At 43.8% G+C, this 21,540-nt stretch overlaps 1 protein-coding gene across 3 annotated transcripts in view; it reads right to left on the bottom strand.

The window, feature by feature from the left end:
* macrod2 (mono-ADP ribosylhydrolase 2) overlaps positions 1 to 21,540 on the bottom strand; it is a 946,626-nt gene that overhangs the window by 307,900 nt on the left and 617,186 nt on the right. For all 3 annotated transcript variants that reach the window (XM_043696641.2, XM_043696642.2, XM_043696644.2), the window contains exon 7: positions 13,568 to 13,689. In XM_043696641.2, coding sequence (XP_043552576.1) covers positions 13,568 to 13,689 — 122 coding nt within the window. The remainder of the gene's footprint in view (positions 1 to 13,567; positions 13,690 to 21,540) is intronic.

Here is a 21,540-nt window from a genome sequence, read left to right as displayed (position 1 = left end):
AACAAGTCCTGTGCGGACCATGGAACAATCAACCTGAGGAATAAATAATGTATTGCTTCTGTGTTCCCATCCCTGATGCATTCTCACTCAGGTCTGGCAAATGAAGTGGTTTCAATGTTTTGAAAATCTCCGGTAGGTTTGCTTAATGTGCAGCTACAAAGTGAGTTATTTCCACATCCTTACGTGAGAGGGTCAGAAACATCCTGCCTATTGGTCACATACATGGTCTCATCCTGGTCCTCAGTTCATGAGCAGAGTGACATACCCACCTCAACCAGTAGTGGGGAGGGGGGGGGGGAGGGGGGGCAGGGGCAACAGTTCCTGTCAGAGCACCACTGTCTCCAATTTCCAAATCGCCCTGTCCTGACTTGGAACCATAATCGCCACTGGTTAAAAATCTCCCTTCCCAGCGGCATTCCCGGAATGCTCACTGAAGCGGTTCAAGAAGGCAGCTCACCAGCACCTCCTTCAGGACACTTCCTGATTCTGGCCTTGCCAATGATTCTCAGATTCTGGGAGAGGATGAGAAAGAACCGAGCCATTTGGCCATCCAAGCCTGCTGTGCCATTCAGCACAATCGTGGTTGATCCTCTACCTCAATGCTGTATTCTCACTGTATCCCCATCCCCCTTGATGGACACAGCCATTCCAACATACCCCTGTTTGGCCTCTGACAAAAGGGACTTAAGTGGCAACGTTTTCACGCAGAGGGTGGTGCATGTACAGAACGAGTTGTCAGAGGATGTGGTGGAGGCTGGTACAATTACAACATTTAAAAGGATGTGTACATGAATAGAAAGACTTATATTCCTTACAGTGTGGAAACAGGCCCTTCGGCCCAACAAGTCCACACCGACCCGCCGAAGCACAACCAATCCAGACCCATTCCCCTACACTACCCCTTCACCTAACACTATGGGCAAATTAGCATGGCCAATTCACCTAATCTGCGCATTTTTGGACTGTGGGAGGAAACCGGAGCACCCGGAGGAAACCCATGCAGACACGGGGAGAATGTGCAAACTCCACACAGTCAGTTGCCTGAGGCGGGAATTGAACCCGGCTCTCTGGCGCTGTGAGGCCAACCACTGTGCCGTCCATTAAGAGGGATTTGGGCCAAGTGCTGGCAAATGGGACCAGATAAGTTTTGGATATCTGGTCGGCAAGGACGAGTTGGACTGAAGGGTCTGTTTCTGTGCTGTGCAGCTCTACGACTCTGTAATCTTGAGGGTACCAGTAATGGGTTCAGCAAAACAAAATTAAAATACCATGTGGAGCACAATGAAAGGGTCACTTTGGACGCGATGTGTAAGTGATCAAAAAAACCACATTTCCTGGCTATAAGACTTCTCTAAACAAATTATCTTTGATCGCTTTGCTGCATGCATTCAGCATTACAATAACTTTAAAGTCATTTTTAAATATTTTAAATTATGTTCCTTGCAACATTTCCACAGTCCACAATATTAATAATGTGTTTGCTCCAGAGACACGTAAGATGGAAAAGCAAACAAGCCACAGATCTCTCCTTATTTTGCACTGCAAATTACAGAAGGCAGCAGTTGGTTCAGAATACTCACGAAGATTGAGAAACTGCCTTACTTACCTTTGGAAAGTAAATCACTTAAGGGATCAACAGGGTAAATCCACCTTGTGTAATAGCCTGATTTCCTCCCCTTATATTTCCGTTGATGCACTGAATAATTTACCTGACTGCACCAGAAGGCTTGTTGTGAATTCAGCATATTGTAACATCGCTTTTCATGCTGAAAGGGATCTGAATGGTTTCAGTTTTACATGGCTATGGTGAAGCTACGGTGAGGGTCATGAAATAAGGCCACATGGAAAAAGAATGGGCTGCTAATGGGAGGCGATAGCCTAGTGGATATTATCACTGGACTAGTGACCCAGAGACCCAGGTAATGTTCTAGGGACCTGCATTTGAATCCTGTCATGGCAGATGGTAAAACTCAAATTCAATAAATATCTGGAATTAAGAATCGAATGATAACCATGAATCTGACTGCCCTAAAAACCCACCTGGTTCACCAACGTATACTAGGGAAGGGAACAGCCAGTCTGGCCTGCACATGACTCCAGACCGACAGTAATGTGGATGACCCTTAAATGCCCTCTGGGCAATAAACGCTGGCCTAATAAGTGATATCACATCCAGAATCTTTCTAAAATGTCAATGACCATCTCCAATCCGAGAGGATCGAACCATTCAATGGCATTAGCAATGCTGAATATGCCACTATCAACATTAGAGTGGTGCTGGAAAGGCACAACAGGTCAGGCAACATCTGAGGAGCAGGAAAATCGACATTTCAGGCAAAAGCCCTTCATCAGGATTTTCCTGCTCCTTGGATGCTGCCTGACCTGCTGTGCTTTCCAGCACCACTCTAATCTAGACTCTGGTTTCCAGCATCTGCAGTACTCACTTTTGCCGACACCACTATCAACATCCTGGGGCTCGACACTGAACTTGTCCAGCCATAAAAATACAGTGACTACAAAAGCTACGACCAGTTACTCAACTCCAGTTTCCTCAGAGCCTGTCCACCATCGACAAGCTTACATCTCCATGTAATGGAACACTCCCCACTTGCCCTGGGTGGGTGCAGCTCCAACAACACTCAAGAAGCTCGACACCATCCAGGGACAAAACAGTCATCTTGATCTGGCGCAGTGCGCACCATTCACAAGTTACCCTGACACAGCTCAGAAGCTCCTATTGCAGCTTCTGAACCTGTGACATAACTAGTTACCACCGAGAAGAACAAGAGCAATGGATGCTTGGGAACACCATCCCCAAGTTTTGATCCAGCTGTATGCCGTCCTGAGTTGGAAGTATATATTCAGTCCTTCACTGTCACTGAACTAACACCCTAGAACTCTCTTCCTATCAGCATTGTGGAGATACCTACAATTTAATGATTGTAGTGGCAGAAGAATGCAGCCTACCACCACCTCTACAATATTCCCCCCTTCATATCTTCTGTTGTATCATGCGGTGCTTACCATTGAAGAAAGTAATTAAAAATAATCATTATTGCTCACTACAATTTCTTGAATCTCAGCCACTAAATTGAACGAATGTTTTTTAAAGGGAACTGACACCACTAACTAATTGATTGTCATATTATTAAAATAATGATTGTCATTATCCTGTAGTATTTGATCACAATTCAATGGTGTGAACAATGGAATATAAAAGAGCAGTAAAGCCTTTCTCAAATTCGTGCAATTTCGACTTTTCTCATTTAGCGATAAGAACAATTTAAGAGATTTAAAATAATTGAATTTTGGAAATTAAGCAAAAAGATGAATGTTAGCATCAATTTATCAACTAAATAAACAAGACCAAAAGGGCGAGTTCTTTAAAGATTTAGACTGCAGACTTGGCTAGTCATTTCCTGAATAAGTGACAATTGCTTCCCGGTAATCTAAGGGATGACATTGGTGATTGGATCAGATCACAAGGACACTGAATATCCCAGAATAATTGTGATTCTCATTAAAAGCATTGGTTGGACGTTCTCAATGGTGAAAAGCTCAAAAAACAGCTATCATTCCAACATTCTAACATTTGGTCAAAAGGTGAGATAGTTGGACATTAACCAGCCGAAGGGACTCAGAACACATCTCATGTCAACTGTGCTATTGTTAGATTTACTCGCTGATGTTGGTGCCAAGCAGACGCCAAACATCACAGTATCAGGTTCCTGAATTCAGCCAGCTTTTTAATCAGCCAGACTGCTGTAGACAATGCCGGTACAGTCAACAAATCAATCCTGGGGGAATCCAAAAAGAAAATAGCTTTTATATAAGCAAAGTCATACCTCCCCAACTCTGGGATGGAATTTCAGATCTCGTGAGGTGGCAAGCTTGCACATTCATTTTTTACGTCCAGTTTTAAAGTTTCAATTCAATGTTTAGACAGCAACAAATTACAGAATCGCAGAATTTTGTTTTAACATGTATGTGGAAATCTGAGTATTTTTCTCCATTGAACATCATCTCAAAAGGCTATGGTATACAATACCTATGTTCAATTAAAATAAAAGAATTGTGCTCATTTAATACACCCTGGAAACACAAATAAAGATCTAAAGAGAGGGCAAAGTAGAGCCAGGAAGGGACATGAGAAGTTGTTGGCAGATAGGATCAAGGAAAATCCTAAAGCCTTCTATAGGTACATCAGGAATAAAAGAATGACTAGAGAAAGATTACAGCCAATCAAAGATAGTAGTGGAAAGTTGTGTGTGGAATCTGAGGACATAGGGGAAGTGCTTAAATGAATATTTTTCATCAATATTCACATTGGAAAAGGGCAATGTTAGTGAGAATATGGAGATATAGGCTACAAGGTTAGATGGGATTGAGGTTGACAAAGAGGAGGATTTAGCAATTTTGGAAGATTTGAAAATAGATAAGACCCTGAGGCCAGATGTGATTTATCCTCAGATTCTCTGGGAAGCCAGTGAGGAGATTGCAGAGCTTTTGGCTTCAATCTTTATGTCATCATTGTCGTCAGGAGTAGTGCCAGAAGACTGGAGGATAGCAAATGTTGTTGCCTTGTTCAAGAAGGGGAGTCAGGACGACCCTGGTAACTATAGACAGGTGATCCTTACTTTGGTTGTGGGTAAGATGTTGGGAAAGGTTATAAGAGATAGGATAATCATCTAGAAAGGAATCATGTGATTAGGGATAATGAACACGGTTTTGTGAAGGGTAGGTCATGCCTCACTAACCTTATTGAGTTATTTGAGAAGGCAACAAAACAGGTGGATGAAGGTAAGGCGGTTAACATGGTGTATGTGGATTTCAGTAAAGCGTTTGATAAGGTTCTACACGGTAGGCTATTGCACAAAATAAGGAGTTTCGGTTGAAGGTGATTTAGTGTTTTGGATCAGAAATTGGCTTGCTGAAAGAAGACAGAAGGTGGTGGTTGATGGGAAATGTTCATCCTGGAGCTCAGCTACCAGTGGTGTGTCACCAGGATCTGTTTTGAGGCCACTGCTGTTTGTCATTTTTATAAATGATCTGGAGGTGGGCTAGAGGATGGGTTAGTAAATTTACAGATGAGACTAAGGTTGGTAGAGTTGTGGATAGTGCCGAAGGATGTTGTGGGTTACAGAGGGACATAGATAAGATGCAGAGTTGGGCTGAGAAGTGGCAAATGGAGTTTAATGAGGAAAAATGTGAGGTAGTTCACTTCGGAAGAAGTAACAGGAATGCAGAGTAGTGGGCTAATGGTAAAATTCTTGGCTGCGTAGATGAACAGAGAGATCTCAGTGTCCAGGTGCATAAATCCCTGAAAGTTGCCACCCAGGTGGCTAGGGTTGTTAAGAAGGGATATAGTGCATTGGCGTTTATTGGTAGAGGGATTGTGTTTTGGAGCCATGAGGTCATGCTTCAGCTGTACAAGACACTGGTGCGGCCGCACTTGGGAGTATTATGTACAGTTCTGGTCACCGCATTATAAGGATGTGGAAGCTTTGGAAAGGGTTCAGAGGAGATTTACTAGGATGTTGCCTGGTATGGAAGGAAGGTCTTACGAGGAAAGGCTGAGGGAACTGAGGCTGTTTTTGTTGGAGAGAAGAAGGTTGAGAGGTGACATAATCGAGACATGTAAGATAATCAGAGGGTTAGATAGGGTGGACAGTGAGAGCCTTTTTCCTCAGATGGTGAAGGCTATCACAAGGGGACATGGCTTTAAATTGAGGGGTGATTGACACAGGACAGATGTCAGAGGTACGCAGCGAGTAGGAGGGGCGTGGAATGCACTGCCTGCAACAGTGGTAGACTCACCAACTTTAAGGGCATTGAATTTGGGTCATTGAATAAATGTATAGATGAAAATGGAACAGTGTAGGTTAGATGTGCTGACATGTGGAACCAACCAGAAGTGCAACATCAAGAGCCAAAGGGCCTGTACTGCACTGGAATGCTCTATGTTCTAAGGGTTCTGAAGAAGGGTCACTGGACTCAAAGTGTCAACTCTGATTTCTCTTCATAGATGCTGATAGATCGGCTGAGTTTCTCCAGCTATTTCTGCTTTTAGTTCAATATGGTAAGTTGCATCTTGTGGATGAAGTCCCCCAATGCAGCCAGCAAGTATATGACTTCTGAACAAAATCAGAAATTGCTGGAGAAACTCAGCAGGCACCAGTGAAGTAAGAAACAGAGTTAATGTTTCCAGTGCAATATGACTCCTCTTCAGAAGACATCTCTCCACAGATGCTGCAAAACCAGTTCAGTTTCTCCAGCACTTTCTGCTTCCGATTCAGAATTCCAGCATCTGCAGTAATCTGCTTGCTTTTATAACTTTCAAAATGTAATTCAGTGTTTGGTGATAGAGTTATTCACAGCACTGAACACTGATTAAATTGCTTATTTTTTCACAATACCCCATTTTCAGCAGCATTAATAAAACTTCACCAAATTATCACTCTTATAAAGGAATGTTTATAAGGCAACTTTTATAAAGAAAACTGCTGCCCAGTTCTGATGGTTTATGGTCAACCTTGTTTGTAGCAATAAGCAAATGGATTTGTGAAAAATAAGTATTTCTCAAAGCTAGTGTACTGATGTCTCAAACTTCACCACAATAGCAATTTCAACAAACCCGGTGCAGAAAATAAATACGGACTCACATTCAATGTATCACAGGGTGTAGAATCTCTGGGTGAAATTTGCTACAAAAGGTACAACTCAGAGATCAGGAAGGCAGTCAAAGTGGTTGAAACAAAAAGACGTGAGCCATTTGTATAACATTTCCTGCCACAAGGCACTTAGACAAATAATTCTAAATGCAGACAACAGTGAGATAGTATTCGAGCCTCTTTAACTGAAGTGCATTAGGAGTGCTAGTTTAACCCCAGGACGAGATAAATAAATACCAACTCGTGACATTCTGCAAGAAAGCAAATATGACCTTGGCAGCCTTTGAGAAGTACCTCCCGCACAACCATTTTAATCTTCAGATAACTAAAAGCTCTGATGGTCAGAAGGTGAACTTTTTATCCGTGGCTCATTGCAGGACTGCCTGTCCCCCCTAACTCCCACACACATCCCCACCCCCGGTTTAAAAAAAGCCATCGAGGATCTATAAGAGTATAACACTCAAACTCCCAGGTCAAAGTGACAAATCTACATTGCTCACATTTACAAAAGTTGCCATCAAAGGTATATTACTCCAACTGATTATTCTGATGAAATCATTTAAGGCCGGACACAATTACACCTAAATCATGTGAGCTGAAAGGCAGAAATGTTAATGCTGGTTTTAAAAATGCGTTGTCAATGAAATCCCACTTCTAGTTTGGAAACTTGGAGTATCTCTGTTACATGTTTTCAGCATACAGTACAAAGAAAGTGTCAAACTGCTGCATTGATATATCTGCTCCTGGGATGTTGAAACTTTAGAGATGCCCCAAATTTGCAGATTAGATTAGGTTCCCTACAGTGTGGAAACAGGCCCTTTGGCCCAACAAGTCCATACCGACCCTTCAAGAGCAACCCACCCTGACTAATGCACCTAACACTACAGGCAATGGAGCATGGCCAATTCACCTGTGAGGAAACCCACACAGACACGGGGAGAACGTGCAAACTCCACACAGACAGTTGCCCGAGGCAGGAATTGAACCGGGTCCCTGACGCTGTGAGGCAGCATTGCTAACCACTGAGCCACCGTGCCACCTTCGGAGTTTGACAATTTAATCAATGATGCGCATGTTCAATTCTTCTGTTTCTATTTATGATGAATTAACCAGTTCTAAAATAGGGCTGATGGGGTTGGGAAAACATCATATGGCAAACCCTTGAGAGCAAAATAGCCAATGGGGTTCTTCTGTTGCAGCGGCAGTGTCCTTATCTCTGAACTAGTCAAAATTCAGGCTATGCAACTCAGAATTTGAACGTGATTTTTAAAAGTTGGTTTAAAAATATTCCTCGAGAAGAGTGATAGCTTGGTGAAATTTTATTAATACAGCTGAAAATGGGCTTATCGCAAAAAAAAGAGCATTTTTAATTGAAGCGCTTAGTCCTGTGATTAAAATTGCCTATATGTGTTTAAAAGGTTCATCACATCTGTTGAAAATGGAACTTCTGGCAAAATTACCCCCTTGTCAGTGTTTGAAAATTAACACAATTAAATTCCCCGACATTGCCCAGAATCAGTACTCAATTGGCAAGTGTTTTGACAGGAAACTAGTGTAAACGTCCATAATGCAGTTTAGTCTCTTACTCTCTCTTCTGGTAATATTTTCCTCTTTCCCCGTTATATAATTGGTGCCAACCTTGCTTCGGGACTCGGTCTTATCCACATGCCTAACGTGTGACCCTCAGCAACAAAAATCACATTTATATGTCCAGTGCAGGAGGGAAGATGTCTTGCTGCAGTTGTACAGAGACTGCCAGGATGTTTCCCCAGGCTGGTAAGTCCAGAAAGAGTGTGCACAGTCTCAAAATAAGAGGTAGACTATTTAAGCTTGAGATGAGGAGGCATTTCTTCACTGATGAGTGATCGTCTGCGGGGGCCGGGGAAGCTCAATCATTGTGCATGTTCAACACGGAAACTGATAAACATCTGGAGATGCCATCAAGGGAAATTGGAATAGTGACATATAGACAGATGATTAACCATGATCTCTTTGAATGGCTTTACACTCTAGAGGGGCTGAACGGCCTCATTCTGCTCCTATTTCCTATGTTTTCAAATCGTTTCGAAGGAGGTAGAACACTCCCAAGTCAGTGCGTAGAAACCTTATCAGACCAGGCATGACATCCAGCCACTGAAGGAGGAGTGGCCAAAAGCTTGGTGAAAGGGTAGGCCGCAGGAACAATTCTGATTGGAGGAGATTGAAGTTAAGGCAGACCAACCTTGTGTCTATATAGACAAAGGCAGACTTCCAAGAATAAAGGCGAGGCGAGCAAGAGGCCAGAGCTGAAGGACTGTAGGGATTTGAGTCAGGAAGTGTCAGGAGGCTGGTCAAAGAAAAGGTCAGAAGTCACACGACACCAGGTTATAGTCCAACAGGCACTGCTCCTTCATCACGTTCACTTCACCTGATGAAGAGGCAGCGTTCCGAAAGCTTGTGATTTCAAATAAACCTGTTGGACTATAACCTGGTGTCATGTGACTTCTGTCCTTGTCCATCCCAGTCCAACACTAGCACCTCCAGATCAAAGAAAAGGTGATATTCAAGATTCACAGCCATGTATTTATATCATTGGCTTGCTACATTTATAGAGATTTTCTAACCAATCTGCTCAGAGATGTTATTACACACCTCTGCAGGAGGTGGGACTTAAACCAGCGCTGTCTAGCTCAGAGGTAGGGACACTACCACTGCAACTGAAGAATCCCTTTACTGTTTTGATTGCATGGGCCTGCTATATGTTGCTTTCCCAACCCATCACTACAAAGAGAAACAGAAGAATTGAATCGACCATTTCTCTGGTCTCTTATGACTTGTATATTTAAAACATAAAGTTAATTTGGTTCCTTTTCTAGAACGCAGACCTAATTAAACATTTTATTTGGTTAAAAAGTGATAATTAACTTTCACTTGAATGTTAATTGAAGCTGAACAACATATTGCTAGAACCTTTAATTGTGCTAATTGGGTCTAGACTGCACTTATTATTAACAATTTACATTCAAACAGTACACAGCTCAATAATAAGGAGCAATAAATGATGGTGCAGCATTTTTAAATGACCTTTAGGAGCTCCACAAATATTAATTAGGAGACAATGTCCAAAGTATTGCCTGACATCCGTCCTGTCAACCATGCCACCAATTATCCCCTTCAGGCTGCTGCCAGCCCCCATGACTCTCCTTTAACACAAACACTAATCATTACCAAAGATCCCATAAAACATTTGTACCACCTGTAGGAATTTGTGAGGAGTGCTGAGTGTTTGTACAGATGCCATACACTGGACACTGACAGTTCTAAATTTGTATTGGGTGCCTGTGGCACAAGGCAGCACTTTGCACAGTGACTGATAAACAAAGTGTGAGCTAGGGTTATACATGTCCTGGGGATATAAGGAAGGCAGACAAGTAAAATATTCAGATTAGATACACAAGCTCTCTGAGAGCTGCTGTGACTTTCAGCAATAAGACCACCTCTGGTAATGGGTTCTTTATTATCATGAATTTGGCAGCGAGACAATCTCTTGTTTTTTTCTCACGAAGGAGCTCTTGAGTTGATCACCACTCCTGACAGATTCTTACAAGCTACAGCCTGGACACTTGCTGGGTTCATATCACCGTTTGTCAGAATCGACTTTGCACTCCCCTGTCTGTGGTCAGTCTCACAAAGCTTGTGTTTGTAGATTGTTCAAATGGAGTGGCCCACTCAATTCTGATCCGCTGCACTTTCACTCTGCTGTAATCTAACCTCTGTGTTGGCAGACACCGTAGATAAAAGGTACAACAGGCTGAGGAATTGAGGAATGGCTTCTTCACCCAACAGATAGAGCAGGGTTTCAGGGTCACCAAGTTGACAAAGTGAGGGCTGTTCAAACAGCAGGAAGATTGCTCAGTATTAAGTTTTCAAGATGCCTTGATTATGGAACGACTTTGCGTTCCTCAAGAGGCCTCTTCAGTTTGTAAAATGTAGGCACTTAAAGCTTCTTGGCTAACAGCAATGTAAACATTGCGTTAAAAAAAGTCTCAGACTTCTTTACTAGCAGTGGAAGAGGTGGCATGGGGGTAAATGACAGCTAAGTGGTGAATTATGCTTTCTTCACACTGAAAAAAACCCAGCCTCGACTCCCACAGCAGCAATTCCGGCAGAAATTGTAAACGCTGACACAGCGGTTTATCAGCTCAATCATCAGGAATTTGCAGAATGCTTTTCATCCTGTTTTACAGTGCCCTCCTCAAAGTCACAGCAAATGGCAGCAGAAGGGTCCAGTAGAAAGTCACACGAGTGTCAGACTCTATTGCTCATTCAGATCATGAAGTAGAAGTGTATGGAAATGAGCTGCCAGAGGATGTGGTGGAGGCTGGTACAATACAATATTTAAAAGGCATCTGGATGGGTCTATGAATGGGAAGGCTTAGAGGGATATGAGCCAAGTGCTGGCAAATGGGACTAGATTAGTTTAGCATGTCTAGTCGGCATGGAAGAGTTGGACCGAAGGGTCTGTTTCCATGCTGTACTATGACTCGAGGAAACCTTTTCCAAGAGGGCAGGGAATGGGATAGAGGACAGAACGCAGTGATGGAAATGTTCAATAAATCTGCAGCATTCTTGTACTAACCCTTTTCTAATCAGCTTTTAAATCACGCCCCATCTAATCCCTGCTCACTCTGCCATCGGCCAAACATAGATCACCATGATTCTGTTAACTGTTAGCGTGCTTTGTCAGGATTTCAAATTGAGCCGAATTTGGAAAATCCGACCTGTTGTAAGTTGCACTTGGAGGAGGAAGTCAGAAGTCACCTGACACCAGGTTATAGTCCAACAGGTTGATTTGAAATCACTAGCGTTTGGAGGGCTGTTGCTTTGTCAGGTGAACCATTCAAATCCCACCTGCTTCAGAGGTGTGTAAATAACATTTCTCAACAGGTTGATCAGAAAGTATAAAAATGTATAGAAGGGGGCTATTTGGTTCATACCAGCTCTCTGTAGAGGATATCTGGGGGAGGCAAAGTGACGTAATTGTAATGTCACTGGGTTAATACTCCAGAAACTCATACTAATGCTCTGCTGAATCCCATCTTGGCAAATGGTGGTGAATTCAACAAAGCTCTGGAAGAAAAACCTACCTTAATGGCAAACACATAACCATTGACGATTGTCATAAAAACCCATCTGATTCACTAATACTCTTCAGGGAAGGAAATCTGTCATCCTTACCTGGTCAGGCTTACATGTGACTGTAAAATGGCTGACTCTTATCTCTTATACAGCAGGTCATTCAGATCAAAGGGGAATTGGAGATGGGCAATAAATGTTGGCACAGCCAGGATACCCACAGCCCAAAAATGAATAATAAAAATAAAAAATATTTTAAAAAGTTATGTCACTGGATATAATGTGTTTAAATATGTTCTACATCACATTCCAACCTTCATTTTGTTTGTGGAGGTTGAATTGCACTTTGTGTCCTGGACAGAGAAATTACCTCAGGCGTACAGCACTGAAATAGCCCTGTCCGGAGGTTGGGAGTGAAGATGGTGCCATATATTGTCACAGGGTTAGAACTGCCCAGGCTTTCAAATGTTCTGCCTTTATTTCCCACCATGGCAGGATTATAATTGAAAATCTGTCTTTAAAACCCAGCCCTTGTACAAATGGCGATGAAACCATTGTTGATTGTCACAAACAAAAGCAGCATTTGATTTATTAATCCCCTTCAGGGGAGGCAATCTTCCATCCTTATGCTGTCTGGGTACATGTGACTCCAGATCCATGGCAATGTGGTTGACTCTTAACTGCCACACAGTTCAAGGGGCAATTAGGAATTGGCATTAATGCCAGCCTGGCCAGTGATCCCCACATCCCATGTAAGAATAAAGAAAAGTAAAATTAATCTGTGCTGGTGTGTGTATTCCACATGAGTCTCCTCCAATCCCTCCCATACCCACCTCTGCCACCATGCATTTCCAATGCATAGCCCGCACATCCCGGGACAATTTAGCATGGCCAATCCAGCTAACCTGCACATCTTTGGGCTGTGGGAGGAAACCAGAGCACCCGGAGAAAACCCACACAGACACGGGGAGAATGTACAAACTCCACACAGACAGTCACCTGAGGATGAAATTGAACCGGGGTCCCTGGTGCTGTGTCGAATCAGTATTAACTACTGAGCCAATCATGCCACTCCTTGTTCCCAACTAGGCTTGTGGCCAGAGTATATTGCCCCAATTAAGCTCAAAAAGATTGGTAGAGATCAGTGGAATCACTAAAGCTTTACCAAGAATTCCGACCAAGGAGGATTGCACAATTTCATTGAACAGAATGAAACAAGCTGCAGTGTCTGGTATAATCTCTGTGAGACTGTGCTTGTTACCTCAGGTATCTGGTTTGATTTTAGCAGCATTTGTCCAGATCACTTGGCAGTCCCATATAATCTCAACGTGTAGGATTTAGTATCTGCACACAGTGCACCGAGCATAGTGCATTAGCCCACATGTAGACAGCAGACTGTACGCCCACACAGCATTACAAATGCAATACGAACAATTGCACAGAATCCATGCGTGGGGTATGTACAGAGTGGGCTGACAGGGACACCATCCAAGCTCATTCGGCTTAAAATTGTCAGATTCAGAGACCAGAAAACTGGATTGCTCTAAATTGCAGAAGAAACATTAATGATGTGAACCTACAATTGTTACTTAACACATGCTAAATTAATGGTACAGTCAATTTCTACTCCATGTGGGAGGATCTGCAGTTCCATGCCCTAATTTTCTCGATAAACTGAGGCTCCTTTGAAGTTCTCACTTTGAGATTCAGGAGGCCCAACTCCGTTATACAAATCATTAACAGATTTGAGCGAGCTAGACACCTCCCTGAGTAACACTTACAATAGATTTCAACCCCTGCGTCTCCAACAGTTTGAGGGAAGCCTCGTAGCAGTTTCTCAGCTGACGTTTGAGACGCTCATCGCAGCTCCCTCTTGCTATAGGTCCCACGGTGTGGATGATATCTGAAAACAAAAAGGAACAAAGATATTCCATCAGGATCGTGGAACGTAACAGCAAAGCAGGAAACCCTCTAGCCCACTGTGACTGTGTCACCTCCAGCCATTATGCAATTTCTCTTAAATCTCTCACACTCATCATAAATAAGCCATTACAAAAATGAATTCCTCCACTAAATCACTGCATTGTTACCTTTACTGTTTTCCATTTATTCATGCATGGGATATGCAATTCACCCAGCCCTAATTGCCTTTGGAGGGGATGGTGAGTTGCATTCTGCAGCCAAGGTCAAAAGTCGCACAACAGCAGGTTATAGTCCAACAGGTTTACTTGAAATCGCAAGCTTTTGGATCACTGCAACTTTGCTTGACGTAAATGCTCCGAAAGCTTGTGATTTTAAATAAACCTGTTGGACTATAACCTGGTGTCGTGTGACTTTTGATTTTCCCCACCTCAGTCCAACACTGGCACCTCCACACTAAGGCTACCTTCTGTAGCCATTGCTGTACTGGTGGGGTAGGGCCACCCATAATGTGGAAGTTAATTCCAGGATACTGACCCAGTGACATGGAAAGAACAACAAAATGTGTGACTTGGATGCGAGGTTGTGGGTGGTAATATTTCCCTGTACCTGTCTTGGCCTGTAGGTGATAGGGGACATAGAATGGAAGGTGCAGTTGGAAGTGGCTTGGTAGGTTTTTGCACTGTTGTGATCCCAGCTGATGATAATACCAGACAGGCCATAACTCAGAGCGAAAAATGGCTTAACAGGTTAGAATATTTATTTAAGTTTGGTCACTGTAAGTGTTCAATCATTGAGCATGTTCACAAAAGGTTGTCAGTGATCTCTTAACAAAGGTACACAAGTTTATTACATAGAAGAAATAGGTATGTGTATATTGCACATAGATAGATCAATTTTGAAACATTAACAGGAAAAGAATATTCAACTCTTTTCCAAGTAATATCCTTCACAAACACTCAATCCCAATGAATGCTGATTTCTATCTCAGCTCTTTAACTTCTAACTCAAATGCCTCCACCCAGTCCTTCTCTTTGTAGCAACTTATGGCATCTTGACAGCTCTGATGGCCTGCACATTGCTTCCAAATTCTGACACACGGGAGATTTCCACCAACTTTCACAGCCAAAAGACTTCTAAAAGCTACAGAACTGTTACTAGGATGACCTCGCTTTCTCTGAACTCAACATAGTAGTTGCCTCTGCTCTTGTGTTGCTGTGTCATGAAGCACCACATTGTAAACATTTAATGATTAACTCCCAGGCAGCAGTTTGAGTCACTTAAGTCACGTGTTGTTTTGGAAAAGTTGTCTTCGGTTCAATGTCCAAATTGACTTTATGATTTTTGTATATAAAAATAACTTTCACAGGACTGAAAAGTAAAATCTATTTTCACTCCACTTTTGAATCCAGATTCCCAAATAATAACAACATATTACAAACCTAGAGTGCACCAGTGCATCTTGTAGATGGTACACACTACTTCTCCTATGCATCAGAGGTGGAGGGAGTGAAAGTTCGACATGGTGAACAGGGTGCAGCCAAACAGGATGCTTGTCTTGGAGCTGCACTCATCCAGATGAATGGGGAGTATTCTGACTTAAGTCTTGTAGATAGTGGATGGCTTTCGGAAGGTAAGAGGTGAGTTACTAGCCGCAGAATTTCCAGTCTCGAAACTGATTCCTGAATCCATAGGTACTTATCTGGCTTCTCCAGTTAAGTTTCTGGCTAGTGGAAACCCCCAGAATGTTAGTGGTGGAGGATTCAACAATAGTAATGCCTAGGAGAGAATGGTTAGAATCTCCCTTGTTGGCGATGGTTATTGTCTGGTACTCATGTGGCATGAATGTTAGTAACTGAACCCTGAATGTTGTCCAGGTCTTCATCATAGAATCCCAACAGTGTAGAACTAGGCCTTTTGACCAAGGAAGTTCACACTGACCCTTCGAAGTGTCAGGAGTGAAGCAAAGGCTGCTGGGAAGGGTACATTTTCCCGCATTAAAAGGTACTTACCTCGGGAGTCGGGCCTCCATTTAGGCAGGGTGGCGAGAAGTGAAGTAAAGGCTGCCGGGAAGGTAAGGGTTTAATATATATTTGGACAGTGGCTAAGCCCGAGATAACACACGTGTAGTATCTCCCTCCTGCCCCCCACCCCCTCCTCTAACCGGAAGAAAAAGACCCTGCAAGGTAAGGCTTTTATTTCTTATCTTTCTTTTTCATTTAGTTAAGTGCATTGTTTGGTTTCAGTTAGTTCATGTAAAGCTACGCTTACAATGGCAGGGGACCTCAGACCCATGGCATGTGACTCTTGCTTGATGTGGGAGCTTGGGAACGTGTCTGATGTTCCTGACTCTTACACTTGCAAGAGGTGTGTCCAGCTGCAGCTCTTGTTTGACCGCATGACGGCTCTGGATCTGCAGATGGACTCACTGTGGAGCATCCGCGATGCTGAGGAGGTCTTGGATAGCACGTTTAGTGAACTGGTCACACCGCAGGTTAGAATTGCTGAGGGAGACAGTGACCAAAAGACAGAAAAAGATAAGGAAAGCAGTGCAGGTGTCCCCAGCGGTCATCTCCCTCCAAAACAGGTACAGCGTTTTGGATACTGTTGGGGGAGATCGCTCACCAGGAGAGGGCAGCAGTGGTCAAGATCATGGCACCGTGGCGGGCACTACTGTTCAGAAGGGCGGGAAAAAGACTCGTAGGGCCATAATCAGAGGGGATTCTATTGTGAGGGGAGTAGATAGGCGGTTCTGTGGCAGAAAACGGGACTCCCGGATGGTATGTTGCCTGCCAGGTGCACGGGTCAGGGATGTCACCGATTGGCTGCAGAGCATTCTAGAAGGGGAGGGTGAACAGCCAGTGGTTGTGGTGCATATAGGCACCAACGATATAAGTAGAAAGCGAAAAGAGGTCCTGAAAGAAGAATTCAGGGAGCTAGGAGAAATGTTAAAGGGGAGGACCTCAAAGGTAGTGATCTCGGGATTACTACCAGTGCCACGTGCTAGCCAGCGTAGAAATGAAAAAATAGGCAGGATGAGCACATGGCTTGAGAGATGGTGTAGGAGGGAGGGGTTCAGATTTGTTGGACATTGGGACCGGTTCTGGGGAAGGTGGGCCTATTACAAAAGGAACAGTCTACATCTAAACCAGACTTTAATCAACGTCCTTGGGGGAATTTTTGCTACTGCTGTTGGGGAGGTTTTAAGCTAATGTGGCAGGGGGCTGGGAGCCAGAAGAGAAAACAAGTCGGCAGCGAGGTGGAGACTGGAGACTGTAAGAATTATGAAGATAGTATTAATAATGGGAAGAATAGGCAGAGAGCAGGTGAACACAAAAGAACTGGTGGCCTGAAATGCATCTACTTTAATGCAAGGAGTATAGTGTGTTAGGCAGATGGACTTAGGGCTTGGATTGGTGCCTGGGAGTATGACGTTATTGCCATCACAGAGACTTGGTTGAGGAAAGGGCATGATGATTGGCAACTAAATGTTCCAGGATATAGACGCTTCAGACAGGACGGGGGGGGGGGGGGGGGGAAGTAAAAGGGGGGGGTGGAGTTACATTGCTGGTCAGGGATGATATCACGGCTGTGCTAAAGGAGGACACTATGGAGGGCTTGGGTAGTGAGGCATTATGGGTGGAGCTGAGAAATAAGAAGGGTGCAGTTACATTGTTGGGGCTGTATTACAGACCTCCCAACAGTGAGCGTAAGGTAGAAGAACAAATAGGTAAACAGATTATGAATAGATGTAGAGGCAGTAGAGTAGTGGTGATGGGAGATTTTAATTTTCCCAATATTGACTGGGATACACTTAGTATCAGAGGTCTGGATGGGGCAGAATTTGTACGAAGCATCCAGGAGAGTTTTCTAGAGCAGTGTGTCAATAGTCTGACGAGGGAAAGGGCTATATTGGACCTGGTACTGGGGAACGAGCCAGGATAGGTGGTAGAAATTGCGGTTGGGGATTTCTTTGGGAACAGTGATCACAATTCTGTAAGTTTTAGAATACTCGTAGATAAAGAAGAAAGTGGCCCTCAGGGAAGAGTACTAAAGTGGGCCAAGGCCAATTACATCAAAATTAGTCAGGAGCTGGGAAATGTGGATTGGACACAGCTATTTGAAGGGAAGTCCACATTTGAGATGTGGGAGGCTTTCAAAGATAGGTTAACGGTAGTGCAGGATAGGCGTGTCCCATTGAAGGCAAAGGATAGGAAGGGCAGGATTCGTGAACCGTGGATGACAGCAGAAATTGTACGAGGAAAAGGGAAGCGTACATAAGGTCTAGGCAGCTAAGAACAGAATGGGCCCTGGAGGAATATCAGAAGAGTAGGACAAGTCTTAAACAAGAATCAAGCGGATGAAGAGGGGTCATGAAATAGCTTTAGCAAGCAGAATTAAGGAAAATCCCAAAGCATTTTATTCTTACATAAGAAGCAAGCAGGTAACTAGAGAAAGGATTGGTCCACTAAAAGATAATGAAGGAAGGCTGTGTATCGAACCTGAGAGAATGGGTGAGATTCTGAATGATTACTTTGCATCAGTGTTCACTGAGGAGAGGAACATGATGAATCTTGAGATTAGAGATAGAAGTTTGATTAGTCTGGATCACGTTGGTATAAGTAGGGAAGATGGGTTGGGTAGGCTAGGGGTTATTAAGGTGGACAAATCCCAGGACTGGATGGGATCTATCCCAGGTTGCTGAAGGAGGGGAAAGAGGAAATAGCTGGGGCCCTGACAGATATTTTTGTGGCATCTTTAAACAGAGGTGAGGTGCCAGAGGACTGGAGGGTAGCTTATGTTGTCCCCCTGTACAAGGGTAGTAGGGAAATTCCGGGTAACTGCAGACCAGTGAGCCTGACGTCAGTGGTGGGGAAGTTTCTGGGAGAGGGTACTAAGAGATAGGATCTGTTTATATTTAGAAAAGAATGAGCTTATCAGTGATAGGCAACATGGTTTTGTGCAGGGGAGATCGTGCCTTACCAACTTAATAGAGTTCTTTGAGGAAGTGACCAAGTTATTAGATGAAGGAAGGGCTGTTGGTGACATATACATGGACTTTAGTAAGGCATTTGATAAGGTTCCCCATGGTAGACTAATGGTGAAAGTGAAGTCACATGTGTGCAGGGTGTTCTGGCTGGGTGGATAAAGAACTGGTTGAGCGACGGGAGACAGAGAGTAGTAGTTGAAAGGAGTTTCTCGTAATAGAGAAAGGTGACCAGTGGTGTTCCACAGAGGTCAGTGATGGGGCCACTGTTGTTTGTGATATACATAAATGATCTGGAAGAGGGCACTTTGGTATGATCAGCAAGTTTGCAGATGACATGAAGATTGGTGGAGTAGCAGAAAGCAAAAAGGACTGTCAGAGAATACAGGAGGATATAGGTAGACTGGAGAGTTGGGCAGAAAAGTGGCAGATGGCTTTCAATCCAGACAAATGTGAGGTGATGCATTTAGGCAAGTCTAATTCTAGAGCGAATTATACAATGAATGGAAAAGCCTTGGGAAAAGTTGATGGGCAGAGAGATCTGGGAGTTCAGGTCCATTGTACCCTGAAGGTGGCTGCACAGGTGGATAGAGTGGTCAAGAAGGCATATAGTATGCTGCCTTCATTGGTCGGGGTATTGAGTATAAGAGCTGGCAAGTCATGTTAACATTGTACAAGACATTGGTTCGGCCGCACTTGGAATATTGTGTACAGTTCTGGTCGCCACATTACCAAAAGGATGTGGACGCTTTGGAGAGGGTGCAGAGAAGGTTTACGAGGATGTTGCCTGGTATGGAAGGTGCTAACTACGAAGAGAGGTTGAGTAGGTTAGGTTTATTTTCACTAGAAAAAAGGAGATGGGGGGGACCTGATTGAAGTTTACAAAATCATGAATGGTATAGACAGGGTGGATAGAGACAAGCTTTTTCCCCAGGGTGAAGGATTCACTAACGAGAGGGTATGCTTTCAAGGTGAGAGGAGGATACATGTGGCAAGTACTTCACACAGAGGGTGGTGGGTGTTTGGAACGTGTTGCCAGCAGGGATGGTAGAGGAAGGCATGGTAGATTAATTTAAGATGTGTCTGGACAGATGCATGAGTAGGTGGGGAGCAGAGGGATACAAATGCTTAGGAATTGACTGACAGTACATTTGGATCGGCTCAGGCTTGAAGGGCCGAAGGGCCTATTCCTGGGCTGTAAATTTTGTTTGTTTATCCCACCCAGATCCACCTCCCTACCCTATAACCCTGCATTTCCCATGACTAATCCATCTACCATGCACATCCCTGGATACTATGGAGCAATTTAGCTTGGCCCATCCACCTAACCTGCATATTTTTGGACTATGGGAGGAAACCCACGCAGGCGGAGAGAATGTACAAACTGCACACAGATAGTTGCCCAAGGGTGGAATCGAACTCAGGTCCCTGGTGCTGGGAGATAGCAGTGCTGACCACTAAGCCACCGTGCCGCCCCACTGGGCTGACTTGCTGTATCCAGACATAGATTCCATCAGTAGTCACAAATGCTACAGAATACATTTTTGCAATCTCTTAATCTGATGTTTTACTGTTCAACTTTACCAAATTCTGCAAAATAAGTGCAGGCTGTGATGAAAGCTCATTGATATATACTTATTATTTGGAAACTTAACCACAAACGTGGAAGAGAAATTGATTTAGTCTTTCAGTCCTGTTCTGCAATTCGATTATAGCTGAAATGTTTCTCAACCCCACTCTCCTGCCTTCTTCCCATAATCCCTGATCCCCTTCCCAACCAAGAATCTATCTACCTCTGTCTTATATACACTCAATGACTTGGTACCACAGCTCTCTGCGGCAATGAGTTCCACAGAGTCACCACCCTCTGGCTGAAGAAATTCCTCTTCATCTCAGTTCTCAAGGGTCGTCCCTTCCCTCTGAGGCTGTGCCCTCGGGTCCTAGTCTCTCCTACTCATGGAAACATCTTCTCCACGTCCACTCTACTCAGTATTTTGGAAATCTGAAGGGAATCTCATATTATTGAAGATTTCTTGAAAACTTTTGCTATAAATTCTGTGTCTTACAACCTTATACTCCACAACCACCTGGTGAAGGAGCAGTGCTCCGAAAGCTAGTGCTTCCAAATAAACCTGTTGGACTATAACCCAGTGTTGTGTGATTTTTAATTTGGGATATTGAAGGTAGCCATTGACCTTACTGCTGATAACAGATAGTATATGGCCCTATGTTGACACAGGAAGCCAAATGCACCTCCATACTAACAACAAATAGGATCATAATTGGGTTGTTCAGCCTGTTCTGCTAACCAATATGCTTATGGCTGATCTAACTATAGACTTAACTGTACTTTCCCTCCTGCCTCCCATAACCCTTGACTCCCTCCTGAATCAAAAGTCAAATCTCACTGATCTTGATTATATTCCATGATCCTCTGTGCTCTATGGAAGGGAATAGGGGAAAGTGAGGACTGCAGATGCTGGAGATCAGAGCTGAAAATATGTTGCTGGAAAAGCGCAGCAGGTCAGGCAGCATCCAAGGAACAGGAGAATCGACGTTTCAGGCATGAGCCCTTCTTCAGGAATGAGGAAAGTGTGTCCAGCAGGCTAAGATAAAAGGTAGGGAGGAGGGACTTGGGGGAGGGGCGTTGGAAATGCGATAGGTAGAAGGAGGTCAAGGTGAGGGTGATAGGCCAGAGTGGGGGTGGGGGCGGAGAGGTCGGGAAGAAGATTGCAGGTTAGGAAGGCGGTGCTGAGTTCGAGGGATTTGACTGAGACAAGGTGGGGGGAGGGGAAATGAGGAAACTGGAGAAATCCGAGTTCATCCCTTGTGGTTGGAGGGTTCCTA

This window comes from Chiloscyllium plagiosum, unplaced genomic scaffold (genome assembly GCF_037043375.1).
Source record: "Chiloscyllium plagiosum isolate Xiang-an unplaced genomic scaffold, Cpla_swu_hap1 HiC_scaffold_10, whole genome shotgun sequence".
Taxonomy (NCBI): domain Eukaryota; kingdom Metazoa; phylum Chordata; class Chondrichthyes; order Orectolobiformes; family Hemiscylliidae; genus Chiloscyllium; species Chiloscyllium plagiosum.
The sequence above is the reverse complement of the archived record's forward strand: the minus strand, read 5'-3'. Positions and strand labels throughout refer to the sequence as shown.